This window comes from Ciconia boyciana, chromosome 6, assembly GCF_034638445.1.
Source record: "Ciconia boyciana chromosome 6, ASM3463844v1, whole genome shotgun sequence".
NCBI lineage: Eukaryota > Metazoa > Chordata > Aves > Ciconiiformes > Ciconiidae > Ciconia > Ciconia boyciana.
The window spans coordinates 34,991,837-35,008,179 of record NC_132939.1 but is presented as its reverse complement, the minus strand read 5'-3'; the positions used below and the strand labels follow the sequence as shown (position 1 = coordinate 35,008,179).

At 43.2% G+C, this 16,343-nt stretch overlaps 1 protein-coding gene and 1 long non-coding RNA gene across 5 annotated transcripts in view; one reads left to right on the top strand and one right to left on the bottom strand.

Annotated features, from left to right (window-relative positions):
- The window catches only part of LOC140652946 (uncharacterized), a 29,774-nt gene extending 19,185 nt beyond the window's left edge, over window positions 1-10,589 (bottom strand). Inside the window, exon 1 of the long non-coding RNA XR_012042984.1 lies at window positions 10,390-10,589. This is a non-coding gene — a long non-coding RNA (uncharacterized lncRNA). The remainder of the gene's footprint in view (window positions 1-10,389) is intronic.
- GPHN (gephyrin) overlaps window positions 9,908-16,343 on the top strand; it is a 303,926-nt gene continuing 297,490 nt past the window's right edge. For all 4 annotated transcript variants that reach the window (XM_072864401.1, XM_072864398.1, XM_072864400.1 and 1 more), the window contains exon 1: window positions 9,908-10,034. In XM_072864401.1, the coding sequence (XP_072720502.1) occupies window positions 9,971-10,034 (64 nt within the window). In that variant the 5' untranslated portion in view covers window positions 9,908-9,970. The remainder of the gene's footprint in view (window positions 10,035-16,343) is intronic.

Below are 16,343 nucleotides of genomic sequence, written 5' to 3'. Positions count from 1 at the left end.
AATTATTTTTGGCCAAAATGGAAATTGACAACGATACTACAGTTTCTTTGATTTCAGAGAGACAATGTAGTAAAATATTCAGAAAGGTGGTCTTAGTACCAATGTATTGCCTGCTTATAAGCTATACATTGAAAGAATTGTGTGTTTGAATAAGAAGAAATCAAGCTAACAACAGTTAACAGCAGTTAACTAGAACACAAGAGAAATGGTGTTATCCGATAACAGTTTATCATTGCTAGTCAGTAACTGGTTAGCAGGTTTTACTGAGGCAGAGTAAACAGAGTAGCCAATATCCTAGAAAAAGGATGTAAATCATACAAAGGTATTTTTACTAGTTACGAGTTTGGTAAAAGTGTATTATTTGTGCTGTTAAGTTATAAATTTTAAACACTGATCTAAAGTTACTTCAAGAATATCTTAATGCCATCTATTCTAAACAGTTACTGGAAAACCAATGGAATAAAATTACCTTGTTTTCTCACTCAAGTAATTCCGTCAAATGAGCAGCAGCTACTGGGTATACATTAAATCAGTATGCCACTGCCTAGATGAACAGCCCTTTACACAGTATAGTGGTGAACCCATGCCTGAGCATGGAGCACTATTCAGCCCCACAAATTTAGGTACAGTAAAGAGAATGGTAGACCCCAAGAGAATGGTAAAATACAAATGACTAAAAGTACCATATAGGGAGGCATTACAAAAACTGTATATATGCAAGATGTTTGTTCCAGGCCCTTTGACTATGTAAACCTATAATTATACTCAGGGGCTACCGTATATGTAGTTCTGAACTTCTGTAAGTGGCTTATAAGAGTCAGCTTGCCTAAACAGCTACCGGACTGGGATTGAAGATTTCTGGACACATGTGGTTTTTGACTCAGTTTCCTAATCTTTAAAAGATGGGTCACAGAGCTTAATTCATTTCTAAGTGTTTGAAAACATAAAAGGAAAAAGGGATATATCAGAATTACACAATAAAGATAAATGTACACATTGTTAACTAACTTCTTGTCACTCCTATTTCCAGATGAAACTTGTCGGAGAATAAATTACTTGCTGGAAAATATAATTTCAAGGGATCTGTGGGTTTCAAATTTGGTGAGTAATTACAGCCACAGAAAAACAGACAAAAATTTACAAATATTGCAACTAAATATGAGACAAGGTTTGTATGAGGTGGTAAAGTATCATTTTTTTCTAATAAAATTGCCTCAAAGGAACAAGAATTTGACCATAGAAACTGTTGGTGTAGTCAGAAATACCACCTTTTTTTCCAGAATTGGTCTCTTTTGGGATGCCATTCCATGAGGTGCGGCAAGCCAATAAAACAGACCAAAGAGGAAGGTCCTTTCCCACCTTTCCAAGTTTCCACGGACCCTGCCTCCCATTCACACTAATTGCTGTGCTGTCTCTGGCACTCCTCAGACCCATCTGTGAGTGAGTTTCCTGCCAGACCATATTAAAATCCTGCACAGATTTCTGCCATAGGAGTGAAAGGCATTGGCTGATGGAGGAGCCTGATGAGTGCAGCACCGGAGAGGAGTAAGGATCAGGTGTGGAGAGAAGGTGTGGGGGGCGAGAAGAGTGGAGTAGGATGATGCAGCGATGCACCTGCAACTTTAAATCCACTCCCTTAGGTACAGCAACACTAGGACCTGAAATGCTAACATTTTCAAAAGACATTTTAATTTTTCTTTTCAGCATGATTTTTTTTATTTTTGCAAATTGACAGTATGGCTTAATAAAAGTCAATCAAATAAGATCTAAATTAAAATCAAAGAGAGAAATAATATTTCATTTGGGGTTGAACTGAATGTTCAGTACAAAATAACTTTTTAGTATTTCTTATTTTGCCCAGAAACTTCTGCATTGGTCCAATAATCTATTAAAACCTTTTCTGTTTGGCCAGAAAGCTAAAAATCAATTTTTTCAGATGGGATTGACTCTGTGAGAATGGTTAGCTTCATTTATTTAACTGTCTTCATTGATGACAATAAGATTTAATGTGAGTAAATTTATTTATATAGGTTGGACTTAAAACTTCTAGTATTGACAGGTGAAGTAAAAACGGAAAAGAAGGATTTCATTTAAGCGGGGGAGAGAGAAAAAAAAATACTTTAGGTCATGAATGTGATTCTCTTAGAAGCAAGGATCTGGATGCAGAAACACTTCACTTCCAGTCTCTGTTCCAGTTTTAGATTAAATGTTGATTAAAGTCATTATTAGAACCCAGGTCTCCCTTTTCCCAAGTGAGTTATTCAATATCACAAATAGTCATGCTTGGGTATTCACCCTCTGGCTTAAGAATAATTATTTATTTATTCAAAGTGCAAACCCTGTAAACAAGAGGGACTTGAGAGCCTTATCCCATCCAGAATAGCTGACAGCTTGCTGCTAGCACACTCAGAGGTGTAGATTTAAATCCAGGTTTCAAGCCAGTATTTGACTAGAGAGCTGAAGCACTTTTGAACTTTCAGGTCCCATCTGAATGCCCTGTCCAGGTTTGTCTTTCTGTTGAGGTGAGACCCAAGTGTGCGCCCATATGCTGCTACAGCAGGAGCCAAGGAGACTGTGACAGGTCCTTAATCAAGAAACTATAATACCACAGCATCCATCAGCAAGTCGGCTGTAATGCAGCCAGCAGCTCTGTTACCCTCCCCTCTCTAAAACCAGAATAATAGTGTCTAATCTTTCAGACCTTGTCAGGAGAAATACATTGATTGTGATATACTTGGATACTAGGGCAATAGCTGTTACATTAGCATTTTAAATAAGCAGTGCAGAACGACAAATGGAAGTTAAGCCTATACAGGACTAAAGAGTCTCACGGAAATGAAAAGACATAAAGAAAGGTCTGTTACTGGAAAGCTTGTTTTTCTAGGTGTTTTTCTGCTTGAACTTTGATTAACTGTGAAAGGGGTAGATTTTTGATACCAACAGCCTGACTATATTGGGAGTTAAAGAAATATCTGAGATGAAGCTGAGGTAACAAAGAGTTCTGGAGTAAGACTAAATAAGCTACTACAAAGCATATCTAACAATTTTTAGCCCTGTTGTCGTGGTTTAGCCCCAGCCGGCAGCTAAGCACCACGCAGCCGCTCGCTCACTCCCCCCTGGTGGGATGGGGGAGAGAATCGGAAGAGCAAAAGTAAGAAAACTCGAGGGTTGAGATAAAGACAGTTTAATAGGGAAAGCAAAAGCTGCGCATGCAAGCAAAGCAAAGCAAGGAATTCATTCACTCCTTCCCATGGGCAGGCAGGTGTTCAGCCATCTCCAGGAAACCAGGGCTCCATCACGCGTAATGGTTACTTGGGAAGACAAACGCCATCACTCCAAATGTCCCCCCTTCCTTCTTCTTCCCCAGCTGTATATACTGAGCATGACATCATATGGTATGGAATAGCCCTTTGGTCAGTTTGGATCAACTATCCTGGCTGTGTCCCCTCCCAGCTTCTTGGGCACCTGGCAGAGCATGGGAAGCTGAAAAGTCCTTGACTAGTGCAGCAACAACTAAAACATCTCTGTATTATCAACACTGTTTTCAGCACAAATCCAAAACATAGCCCCACACCAGCCACTATAAAGAAAATGAACTCTATCTCAGCTGAAACCAGGACACCTGTCTAACCCAAAAATATATAAAGCCCTAATAATACACAGAGGCTGTGTGTTAAAAACTTATTGCATTTAATATGACTACATATGATAGCTCATTAACGTTCCATGTCATTTGTGTAATCTGGTAATCTTATACGTGCACAGGTGGCAAGCCTCTTTTACTGGTCTACAATGCAAAGATGTAGAAGCAGAAACAGCAAATAAGGTACTGGTTTTGTTCTTGAGGAGCAGAAAACCAAGCAAACTCTTAGAAAATGGAGACCAAATCTTCTCACACCATCACTGACCAGGCATCAAAGATAGTACACACAACTGGTTTTATAGGCATAGTCTATGGATCACAGCAAAAAAGTATTTCTGGGGAAGACACAGCTACTTGCGTTTTGCCTGAATTTTATTTATTGATGTAGTTGCAGATGTCTGAAGGCTGAGAAACCCTTTGAAACACACTAGCATGTAGTTCAGAGCTGAAACACAACATTCTTCAATGAATGTTGGAGAATTTGCCTTCAGTCAAGCTGGCAGGAGGTTGCAGCTGCCCTTCTCCATACAGTATCCTCCTCTTCCTTAGAGGATCTGTTCTCGTATTTTTAATGCTTCTATTAAGTCAAAGCAAACAACATTACAAGGTTTCCTGCAGAAGCAAGCTGTCATTTGTTCACTTTTGGCCACAATATGTGATGATTATTTGTGGGTAATTCATTCTGAGATATTATAATTTAATTGTGGGTTCAAAATACTTACCTACTCTTTCGTCTGTCTGCCTTATTTCATATAGTTTGGAGTTGTATTGCTTATCAAGACCAAGATTTCTTAAAGTTTTATGTCACCTCTTACACGGAAACAAGGGGAAGTACAGATAAAGGAAAATAATGTATGGAAAGAACTGATTCAGCTCATCAGAATTCTGAATTTAGTTTACATGAGATCCAAAAGCATTTTCTTGCTTTTCATATCCAAGTCCTTAATGAGGCAGTTTTGTCAAAGTGAAATCTCAAAAACAGAATGTTCCAGAAAGATGTCTTTTAAATCTGTCTACTCTTTGTGTATGCTAAACTCATCAACTGCTTTTCTAAAATAGCTACTGTTTTGCAGCAAACGAAGCACAGACAATTGAATGTGTCAACACCACTCATGTGGAGTCACGCTAAGATTCATTTATTTTTGTCAGGCACCCATACTAGTAGTGAATCAACTGAACTGCATTTGTAGTGAGATGTCACATGTATTGCATACCTATCTCAAAGAGCTTGGTTCTGCTCTCAGATGGGTTGTGTGCTGGGGGATTGTCAGTAAGGGCTGCAATGACCCAGAAGAATTGATACTGGGGAGCATCAAGCTTCTCATCCCTGCGAAACACCCTAAAGATTACCTTTGGCTGGCACCATTTCCAAATTGTTCTGAAAGGATGGAAGCCCTTTTTTAGTGTACTGTTCTTCAAGAAAAGCCTACTTTGGCAGATTAGACAAACTACAGCAAAATAGCTGGGGTATCTTCTTTAGGGTGGTACAGAGAAATAAGACTTGTAGTAGGACCACCTCAATGGGTGATGGACAAAAAGATAATGATGATGAACCAAAAGATAATCCTTTGCACAGGATCTGCAGAACCTCCTCTGCTCTTTAGTGATGGATTCAAGCCCTTGGTACCAAGCTGAGGGTATACTTCAATTTAGAACTTCCCTGCCCGGCACTTTTTGAATTCTGTCTGGAAAGTCTGGACAGAAATACGTGTATCTGCATAATGCAACAAAACACACTGGTCCAACATGCCCTGGACAGAGACCTACAGAACATTCAGTTCCAAAGGCTCATAGAGACAGAAACATTTCTTCAACTGAGCAAACAGCAACATCTGAAATCTCAGACAAGGAAGAGACAAGCTGGATAGACCTGCTTTGTGCATTAAATAATTAGAAGATATGGTTTTACTATAACCTTTTTCCTGGGCAGGATGATGGGGAAGGAAGAGCTTTTGCTTTTATGGTGTGACCAGAGTATGAGAGAAAAAAACCAGGAGTGCAAGGGAACTGGATTGGATACGACTCACATGGTTGTCACTATCACACAGCCATCAAAGTCATACCATACAAGCTCAGTAAACTTCACTCTTCCAGATGTTGTTGTTTCTGAGAATATATGTGAGGTTGTATCCTTGAGCATATGGTGCCATTTCAAAAGTTACACCACAGTAGGTAGCTGAGTAGGAGGAGGCAGTGAGAGAAAGAGGCTGTATGCATGGATGTCTGTCAGGGCCACCTTTCCTTCGAAGTTTTCCACATGTCTGTCATTGCTGCAAATGCCCGTATTGCAATTAGGCATGAGCTAAGTCGTGATATAGTTTGTTACCAAGTGGAAGAGTTAACAGCTTCTCTCATTTTGTAATCTCACAGACATAGGCTATTTGCTTAATAGACAAATCTGACCTTGCAAATGTTAGTGCGGTGCGAGGAGTAATGTAGTTTTACCCTAAGCAAAACACATTTTCCCTCCCACTAATAGTTAGGACAGTCACTGAAGCTGGGTTTCTACTCCTGACTGGAGGTGTAAACCCAGAGATGGTTCTCAGGAGGCCTCTGGCAGAGATGGTGTGGCAAGGGTGGACTATGGTATAGGCCACTAGGGCATTCCGATGGTTTGCTAGCCTTACATAGCTAAAATGTGGTGCACGTTCCATCTTTTCCCTAGACGCTTGCCTAAGGGAAGGGATTGTTTGGAGAAATCACCTCTTTTACCTTCTTTTAGAGTGATGAATATTGTGCCATATCAGTGGCTACACAGAAAATGTTTATACTATTCTTTTTCAAAATGTATATATCAATACAGACTATTGAAACATATCAGAAAGTAATCATGTATAATAGACTGACTTTAAACCAACGGCTGCATTGGAAAAGTTTTGTATTTTAATGTCTCAAAACTTACAGTTTCCTGACCCTTTATAGAGTAGCATCAATAAGCTGGAGGTAGAAGTCTGTTTCCTATTACTGAACCACTGAGCCAGCTAGTCTCTTGACCTTACTTGGATTTGCACCACTGGCATAGAAATAAAATGTTCTGAATTCCATTAATGATTCATTAAGCCAGCTATTTCATGACTTCAGCTGGATCTGTACCAATGGCACATGGTTGAAGAGCTGTGTCCCACTCCTGATCCAGCTAGCCAACCAATTCAAAATTAAAAAGAATAGAGTTAAGAAATTACATTTAAGGAGCCACTGAAAAAAAAATCAGACCTGTGTGACAACAAAATTATAGAAATTATATTGAACACCTATTTTAAATATGAAATGTCTCTGATAACTTTCAGTGAGTTTTTAAATCATCCTTGCCCACACTGTAATCAACAGAACAAACTGGTATCTTCCCATAATCATCCTGAAGTCTCTTTTATTTTTTTCATCAGGGTTTCTACAGGTAACTAAACAAGTGCTTCCTGTACCCTCAAACTGTTTCACCCAAAGGAGTAATTAAAATATGTCATTCTGTAGTGCTCATGATAAAATAAGAAAGCCTACAATGTTGGCCAGTGGACTAAGACTACATGGAACAAACATGGCTGCAAGAGGCAGCTTAATGAAAGGGCGGTGCTTTGTTAATGGACAGATATTGATAATTAACAGCTGGCAGACAAAGTAATGTAAAAAGTTTCCTGAGGGGTTACTAAGTTGAGTTATACTTCAGCGCTGACATGACCAGGACAAAACCTGACTACCAGTTGTGCATTGACTTTGATGAGGAAAACTTGTTTTTCTCTGGACACTCAACATGAAGTCTGGTATGGACTGCCAGCGTATTTCCTAGAGCGTCTCCCTGCAGTAAAAAGTTTCTTCCTCACACACGCTTGTTTCCTTACTCTGTCGAAAACTTGACTGCAGGACATCATCCCGTTTACAACCTTCTCTTGAGCTATTATGGATCTATCATTATGTTAACAGATCTATCATTATGTTAACAATCTAGTTTACAAGGACTTTCATACCACGATAATAAAAACCCTCCTACTGATTTCAGCTTCTTCTTGAGTCAGTCTTTTAAAAATTTGTAAACTTATACTATTTCATTACATTAATACAATCCTCTACTACATTTCTGTACAAAAAATCCCATAGAAATCCCACTAGTAGGCACTTATAAGCCAGGAAATACTAAAGCTAATGTTGCCAGTGAAATCTGAATTCTGCCCCTCCTTCTTACCATCCACAAGAGCAACAAATCAACAGGCTACACGGGGAGACTGTGAGATGCTCTGAATAAACAATACTGGTTTTAGTGTAGGCTGTGAGAATCCTCTGCAGGAAGCTACAAAATGTCAAGCTACTTGCTTGTACTTTAGATAATTTCAGATACGTTTGAGAAAAAAAAAATCTTTTTGCCTTGTCTACAGCAGAATATTCAACACATAGTGACTGAACCCGTGAGGGAACAGCAGTATGAGCACCAGCGATGCAGTATATCTTCAGTAACCATGCTGTTTTGGGTTCAGGCTTACACCCACCCACATATGTTGTATTATACCATTGCATAACCAGAGATCTCTGGAGCCTGAGTTCTCAGTCTCTATGGCTGCACACACTGCAACTGCTGTGCCAATATAGAAATACTGGTATCGTGTGCTGGTGCACCACCCCACCAAAGTGCTACTAGCGTGACTTTCCCTGAGACACAGGATATGTCTTCAGGCCTTTGTTTTTGCGCTAGTAGTCCATCTAAGAAAATGATATGCTAAAGAGGAAACTCCTGAAATGGTTCATCAATGTCTATGCAAATCACAAATGCTTTCAATAACTGCTTGTTAGTACACAGTCAAAAGGAGAATAATCCGGAGTCTGCTATTAGCAAGATAGTATTGAAACCTCAACAGGAATATCTGAAAATACAAATATCTGCTAGAGTCAGAGGGCTTGAACTGTGACAATGGGTTATCGTTTGCAGCGGATGATGTTGCTATTAAATGTGGAAGACGTTTGCCTACATATTCATTCCAAAGGAGTTTAAATACTTGCTTCCGGACAGTTTCGCAGATCATACAGCTCAAGTAAGACTAATGATACTTGTTACGATACTAAGTTGCTTTAAGTTGCTTTATCTAAAGGCTGTGTAACAACGGTTTTAATCTCAGAGGAAAGGGGAAGGGCTCGAAGGGAAGAGGCCTGGGAAATTGCAGAAACACCTTGCTGAGCCCTGCAGACCCAAAAGTTGTTGGGAAAATTTAGTATCTCTATGTTTCATGCTAACCAAAAGGCAGGGTGATCACCATCCTTGTTATCTAGCTTTTCCCATTACCAGAGGTCTGAAGAATTGAACCGTCAACCCGGTGTAATCAGATGATGAAAATGGCTTTGGGTTCCGGGGACCAAGAGCAACTTGGCTGCGAGCTCAAACCCAGCCAGACGACTGAAGAGCGACGGACCGTGTGTTTTCACAACCGGTTTGTGCCAACCTGGATCCGCACGGGAGCCGAACCGGGGAGTCCTGCCCTCCTCCTGCCTTAGAGTGTTGGGACCAGCTCCCTGGCGCTGGCACTAGCCCTGGCACTAGCCCTGGCACTAGCCCTGGCACGGCAGTGCCATCACCTGAGTGAAGGAGCTGCCCCAGGTGAAAAAAATGTAAGAAAAAAGTGTTGGTTTTCAGTGGTGCTGAGGGGTATTCAGCGGCAGCAGAGCTGATGCCGTGTTACGCTGGGGGTGAAGGCAGGCGGGGAGCGGCTGAGATTCAGCCGGTGCACCGGCCGAGCCGGCCATCTCCCCGGGAAGCCGGCTGGGGGTCAGCTTGCCGGTGGGCCAGACAGCGGGGCCGGCTGCTCCCTGGCCGCCTCGCCCACCGCGGCGCCGCGCTGCGCTGCCGGCCGGGCGGCCGGGGACGCCCTTTGCCAGCAGCCCCGCCGTCGGGGCTGTCGGGTGCGAGATGAAACGGCACCTCGCGGGGAGGGCTGCAGCCCGCCAAAGGGGCCGTAAAGGGCAGAAGCGCTGCACGGGCCCCACAACCGACGGCCGGCCGGGCCGCGCTAGCCCGGCCACCCCCCCCCCCGCGCCGCCGCTCGGCGGCAACCGGCGCCGCGCCAGGCCCGGCGCTCTCGGCACTAGATTGGTACTGCCTGGGCCGCGCGCAGCACGCTACTCTCGCGCTCTCTGGCTCGCGCGCCGCGCCTCGCCGCGCCCTCCCCCCCTCCGCGCGGTTGTATCTGCTCGCCCGGGCGGGCTCTCGCCCCGCCCCTCCCCACGTTGGCCCCGCCCCGCGGCCCCGCCCCGCTCGCCCCTGCTCCTCCCCCTTTGCGCTCGCGCCGCTCTCGCGCTCCTGCCCCCTCCCCCCGCTCGCTCCCTGTCAGTGCGGTGGCTGCGCCGGGAAACATGGCGTCGGAGGGGATGATTTTAACGAACCACGACCACCAAATCCGCGTCGGGGTCCTCACAGGTAACGGGCCGCGGCCGGGGACGGCGCTGGGAGAGGCGAGGGGAGAGGCGGGAGGCGGCCGCGAGTCGGTGCGCGCCGTCAGGCCGCCCCGCGGGTTGCCCCGGCGGCCGTCTCCTGTGGCGGCGCCGCCGCCGCCGCCGCCGCTGCTGCTGCGCAGGGAGCCGCCGCTCCGCCGTGCGTGCAGGAGCCGAGGCCTCGGCCCGGGCCCGGGGTCGGGGACGTGGGGGCGGCGCTCCGGCCGCGGCGGGGAGCGTGTGCGCGAGGCCAGGCGGCGCTGGGCGCCGCTGCCGCAGGCGGGCGAGCGAGCGGGCTGCTGGGCGCCGCAGCCCGGGGGACTGGCCCGGGGATAACCCACCTGGAGGGGACGGAGCGCGGGGGTGGGCGTCTGCCGAAGGGGACGGGGGTCGAGACGTGGCCGGGCTTCCTCCAAAGGCAGCGGAGCTGTGAGTGTGAAGGCGTCTGAGACGGGAGCCTGCGGCCGGCGCAGGCTGCGGGCCGGCGGGAGCCGGGCCTGCCTTCCCCGGGCGGCGGCGGCGGCGGCGGGAGGCAGCCTGAGCTCCCTGCCCCGGGGGGTGCCTTTGAGCGTGGCACGCTCCGCACGGCAGACACCTTTAGGATGACTCCTTCCCCTCCCACTCCCCGGCCTTCACTTTCGGGGGGGGGATGCGTGTGCCCGTGTGCTTTCCGTTGGGAGGGGGAGGAGGGCATGTATGATGCTGCTGCTCACGGCGCATGGATGCTCCTTTAATAAACCCCGGCACAGGACGCGCGATGGTTGCACAGAACGGTTCCCGGAGCCGTAGCCGGTACGTGTGTTGCAGGCTTCGGGGTTTCTTCGGCCTTTGGGGGGGCCTTTGCGGTTATTCCGCTGTACCGGGGAGCTCGGCGCCCCGGTGGAAGCGCGGTACCCCCAGAAATGAAGCCACGAGGGGTTCGAGTGTGTAAGGGCGTAAATAGCGTTTCTGGTGAAGGAAGGGGCGAGAGATTTTAGTGAAATTTTTGCGCGTCGAGCTCAGTAGCTTTCATCGGGAGCCTGGGAAGACATGACCGTTCACGGAAAGCAGCGTTGTGAGCACGCCTGGAGTCGGAACGTGTTCGGAGTGGAAGGGGGTGCGCTCATTGGAGAGGAGGCCTGGAGTTAACCCCAAGTTATTTATTAAACCCAGCGATATTTAATCCGACCGCCCCGTCTCACGCCTCCTTCGGAAATGGGTCCGCGCCGGCGGGCAGCGGCGGGGCCGCCCGGCGGGGGGAGCCCGGCGGCGGGATGGCGGGAGCCACCGGCGCGGCGTGCGCTGTCCGCCTGCCGGGTGCTGAACCCCGCCGCCGCCGGCGGGGCTGCGGGGTGCCGCGGGGGCAGGGGCTCAGCCCGTCCTGCCAGGCCTGTCGCTGCAAGGTTATTTGGCCGGTAACCCTCCAGAAAGCCGCGGTGTAATAGAAGTGGAAACCCTTAGCCTTGCTTTCACATTTCAGGCAGTCGTATCCTTAACAAGGACACAGCAGGCTTGACCAGATGCAAAAGTCAGATTGGGGGAGTTTGTAGCTGTTGTTTCTGAGAGCTAGGACATGCGTGCGGTTACCTATTATTGTAAAAGTTAAAGTGAGAAGGAGGTGTCTGCTGACAGAATGCTCTTTGCATATTTTGTACAACTTCATGCTGGGTAGCTTGGATTATTATTTTAGCCCTTTCCCCCTTAATGCCGTTGTTTTGAATTGCCGTTGTTTTGAATTTGAAAATTTTGCAAAGAATTATTTTGCCATTTTGAAAGGGGACACCTTGCTTTCTAAAAATTTTCCTAGCCCCCTTTTTTTGTATGTTTGTAGACATGAAATGAAATTTTATATAAGTGTGTTACTTTAATATCATATATTTGGCCAAACTTAATTATTTTCCACTCCAGCATTTCCTTTAACCCCTGAAAGAGAATATTTGTACCTTGGAGGGTTTGGACCCTGTAGTTGTTTCTGCTGTTTCAGCTGTGGAAAGGCAGCAGATTTTAAAATTCACTCTTCTGAATTTTTCTCATAGAAATGAACTAGTAATTGCTTCTTGGCTGCTGTATGAAGGAATAAATGTAGGAATGGAAAGGTTAGGTATGAGCACTATTTTTTGGTTTAATCATTTAGAATAGCTCAGTGATCAGAAATTAGATAATTAACATAACTTGACTTCTTTAGCTTTTCTGATTAAGATCATAGCCATATGTTTGTTTTGTTAGCAGTATATACTTGTGGGCTTATCAGCACAGGCAGATAGATTTATGTGTTCCTATTAGACCTGGTATACTCAGTTTAGAAAGTACCATTGTTGCACCTTGTGGTAGTATTCAGATGGAATTTAAATTTACTTAGGAGTAACTCCTTTAAATTGATTTGGAATTAAGTTGTATGTTTATTTTTAAATGAGGACATAAAAAATTATTTGGGCATGTTGTTAGTCTTGTCTGTTGTCAAGACTGATGCACATGGCTCTAGAGTATATTAATACAAAGCGAATGTTTGTTGTGTAGCTTAGTTTCATTGTATTCAATTTTGTTTTGAGTAAGTTATTGTATTTAGTTTTGCTTAGTAGACCTTTGTGTTTGTGTGTGTGTTGCTAGTTGCCTATCTAGAAACAAATGTATATTTCTTCACTTGTGACAAATTAAGACAGGTACAATGGATTAGAGAAATAGAAAGTTTGCTTAATTGTTTAGCCAAGGTAACTTATTGTGCTCAAATGCAAAATTATGCAGAATGCAGCACCTTGCTTTTAAAAAAAAATTAGTTGTTAACTTCTCTTCTATCCAGACTGTCAAGGTCTTTTAGTTAAGGGTCAATGAGAAGAGTGGAGTCCATAATTAGGACATTTTTTCAACGTGAAAGAACTGTCTTTCTGAAATCTGGAAAAGTACTTTCGTGTATACAGCATCTGCTGGCTTGCAGATGTCATTCGTGTTTACTTATTTACTGAATTATTTACTGAAACAGCAGGAAATATAAACAATGACGGATTACAAAACTGTGAAACTTGTTGTAAACTAGAGGGTTATATCTTATGCGAATAGGAAGCCTCACTAGTTTGTGGATAGAAAATTGAGTTCTAATCTTTGTGCATTATCATTTCAACATGCGAAAAGAATGCAACCGTGAAAGTGTCGTATTCAGCCCTAGTGTTCAATGAAGTGTTCAGATTAAAGATACTGCTCACTTAGAGAAGACCTAGGTTTGGAACTTTCTAGCCTTTTCTATCATTGATACGTAGTGCAGGCACATGAACTAATAATAGAGCTTCAGTGTTATGTTGTCATGAGGTTACCCTTATGGTAAAATACATTTTCAAAGGACCGTGATGCTAACTGTCAGATTGGGAGAGTTTTGTGATGGAGAATGAGATAGCAGAGTTGGGCTAACAATGGCCAAAGCTGGATATCTTGTTTTAAAAAAGAAACACACAGAGAAACAAGAAATGTGGGGTAGATAAAAAACTAAAAAAGAGGAAAAATATCTACATTTGTGGTAAAGGCTGGATTATATGCATGCTCTGTCTGCAGTGTTGTGCACCAATGCTTCCTTAGTAAAAGACAGATCTTGATACGGAAGTATTCTGGTTGCCCCTTGCAAGCCTTTCATGTTTGGGATATCTCTAACAGAATGATTGTTAATCAGTTACCATTGGTGTCAGGATATTGAACCTGGATTGGTAAGTACAGAGTTTTGTAATGCTGAAGTTGGCTAGAAAAGGGAAGAAAATAAGTGCAGTGCCCAGAGTTGAATCAATATTAGGTCATCCTGCACTGGTGGTGACATTGGTAAAAGTAACATAATCTGTGACCTTTCTTGTTATGTGAGGGACTAAGCAGACCATTGACTAGAACCATCCAGAGAGATCTAAACGATATTGCCATCTCCACTAGCCTGATGGAAAAAAGAAACTCTGGTTCCCTCTGGTTGCTCTTTTATTTTGTTCTTTTTCCTCTTCATCCCCATTTCCTTCTTATTTACTTCTCTTCTTGTTTTCTGTCCAGTAAGTATCTAGTGTAGCTGGTCAAAACTTGATGTTTTGTTACATGTTTTTTTCAGAATATTCCTGATAAAAACTTGTGAAATTTGGGGTTGGCTAATAAAGCTTCATTCAGTGCTTGTCTGCTCTTGAGGTAGGTCTGTGAGAAAGAGTCATCACCAGACACAAACAGCATCTTCTGTCTTTGCTCCTCTTTTTGTATTGTTTCTTGCTTGTTTAAAAAAAGTACTCTCAGACTGACTTTCTTTTTCAGGATAGTTTTACTGTATTTAGTATTGCTCAAAAAATGGTGATAGAGCTTTTCACCTTTATGAAATATTTTTACAATTAAAGGGAGTAAGGCGTTTTGGCAAAATGCAACCCTTCACTAATGATTTTTCTTCAGGTACTTTACTCTTCCTTTCTTCCTCTAAGTAAAGATTAAAACATTTTGAATGATAGTTGTTGCCATGGGCCTTTGCAATAAAGCAGACAAAGGTTTCTGAATGCATAACCTCAGACCTTGTTTAGCCTCTTAATACTGTAGTGTGAAGGATCACACTAGTGTCTCTAAGTGTCTAAGACTGTTTAGTTTGTTGAAATAACATAGTGCATACACATTGTGTCTGAATTTATCACTTTGAAGCAAGCATTCTTCTCAAAAACCAAGGGTGTTGTCTGCTTGAGAATATTGTCCAAACAAAGAGATTACTGGGGCAGATCTGAAGTTCACTGATGTAAAAGTTTTGTAAAAATTATCTTTGAGAAACGTGGGGAAAAAAAATAGTTGGGGTGGCACAATTTGTTGGTCAGACTGTTTTAGAAGTATATATGCTGTTGGTTTCCAACTAAAAATTCATATGCCTCTTTCCTACTTTATAAGATATCTTCTCACAACTTTCCTCTAAGACTCTTCATTAATAGCATGCAAGTTGCGAGATCTTTTCTCGGTGGTGATGCTATTCATGTTTTGGACATGCATTGGAAGTTACAGTAAACTTTCTTATAGAGGTGTGGGTGGGAGGGTAAGGACTGATGTTAAATTTGCTAGGACTCATTGTCAAATTGCCCTAATTGTCTAAATTGAAGTTGGTTAGCTTTTTGCTTGTGATCTGCCTTTCTCTCAGAAACGACATCTTATTGGGCACTCATCTTCAAAACATAGACTCAAGTCAGTAGCTCTTCCCAGGAGCTTTAGTTTTCTTCTAAAAGCTTAGTTCAGTGAATGAATTCTAGAAGTAGAGCAATGCTGTACTTCAATTAAGAGTAAAACATTCTAGACTCTGAGCAACATTGGTTTTCATCTTTCCCCACTGTAAGGCTGTCATAATGTTGAGTTTATCCATAGAAACTAGGAGATCTCCCACTTTGCCATTTATAGCCATAAATCTTCACAAAAGTATTTCTTTCTGATTTTTGATATGGCTATGATGATAAGTTTTTATGTCTAGTGAATGTGATCTCTACAATTGTCCAGTTTCCTTTTTATAGTTTAACAGTGCTGAATAGGAACCTTTACCCTTTATAGTTAAAGGGAAAGAAAGTCCTGGATTTTTTTCCCTGTTTTTTAATGTGCACTGTGGACAAAAATTGGTGACTGGAATCTCGCTGATAAATCAGACTCCTTTACTTATAGTTTAATTTGCTTGCTATGATACTGTTTCTTTTGAACTGAAAGAAGTGGAAACACTGAAGTTAAAAGTATGTAAAGCAAGAGATTATTTCCCAACTATACATGGACATTTTAATTAATACCTACTTATGTAAGAAATGGCCATTAATTTGGAGGTTTATGTGCTCTTATAGAGCAGGGGTGAGAAGTCTTGTCTAATCAGTGTTTCTTGATTTGGAGTTCACTTACCCAAATACGGTTGAAAGACTTCCGTCTTTATCTGTGCTCCATGTCTGTAGTTCATATTTAGCAGTACGGAGCTTATCCATTACATTATGCTTTCATTTACGTTTCTAGGTTTGTATTTGTCCCCTTTTCCAGTACTGCGGGAAAACTTTCTGTGCTACTTACCTTAAAAATTAGTGATCGTGGATTTCTTGAGAACTAACTTAGTTCTGGGATAACTTTTAGTTGGTCTGCTGGCTTTGTTAGTTGGACAATAATGTTAGTTGGACAATAATGGAATATATGATCATCAGTCCATGCTTTGGAGAGTCTAGCATACAAAAGTCTGATAATGCAGACACAGAATTTCTCAGCTTTAATGTTGATTTAGCCATATCTTTCTGTTTGTTTGCTTGTTTGTTTTTTCAAGAGAGTAGAGCATCTTTCTTAAAAGGTGCTTTTATATCTTATTAGGATTTCACCCATAGCT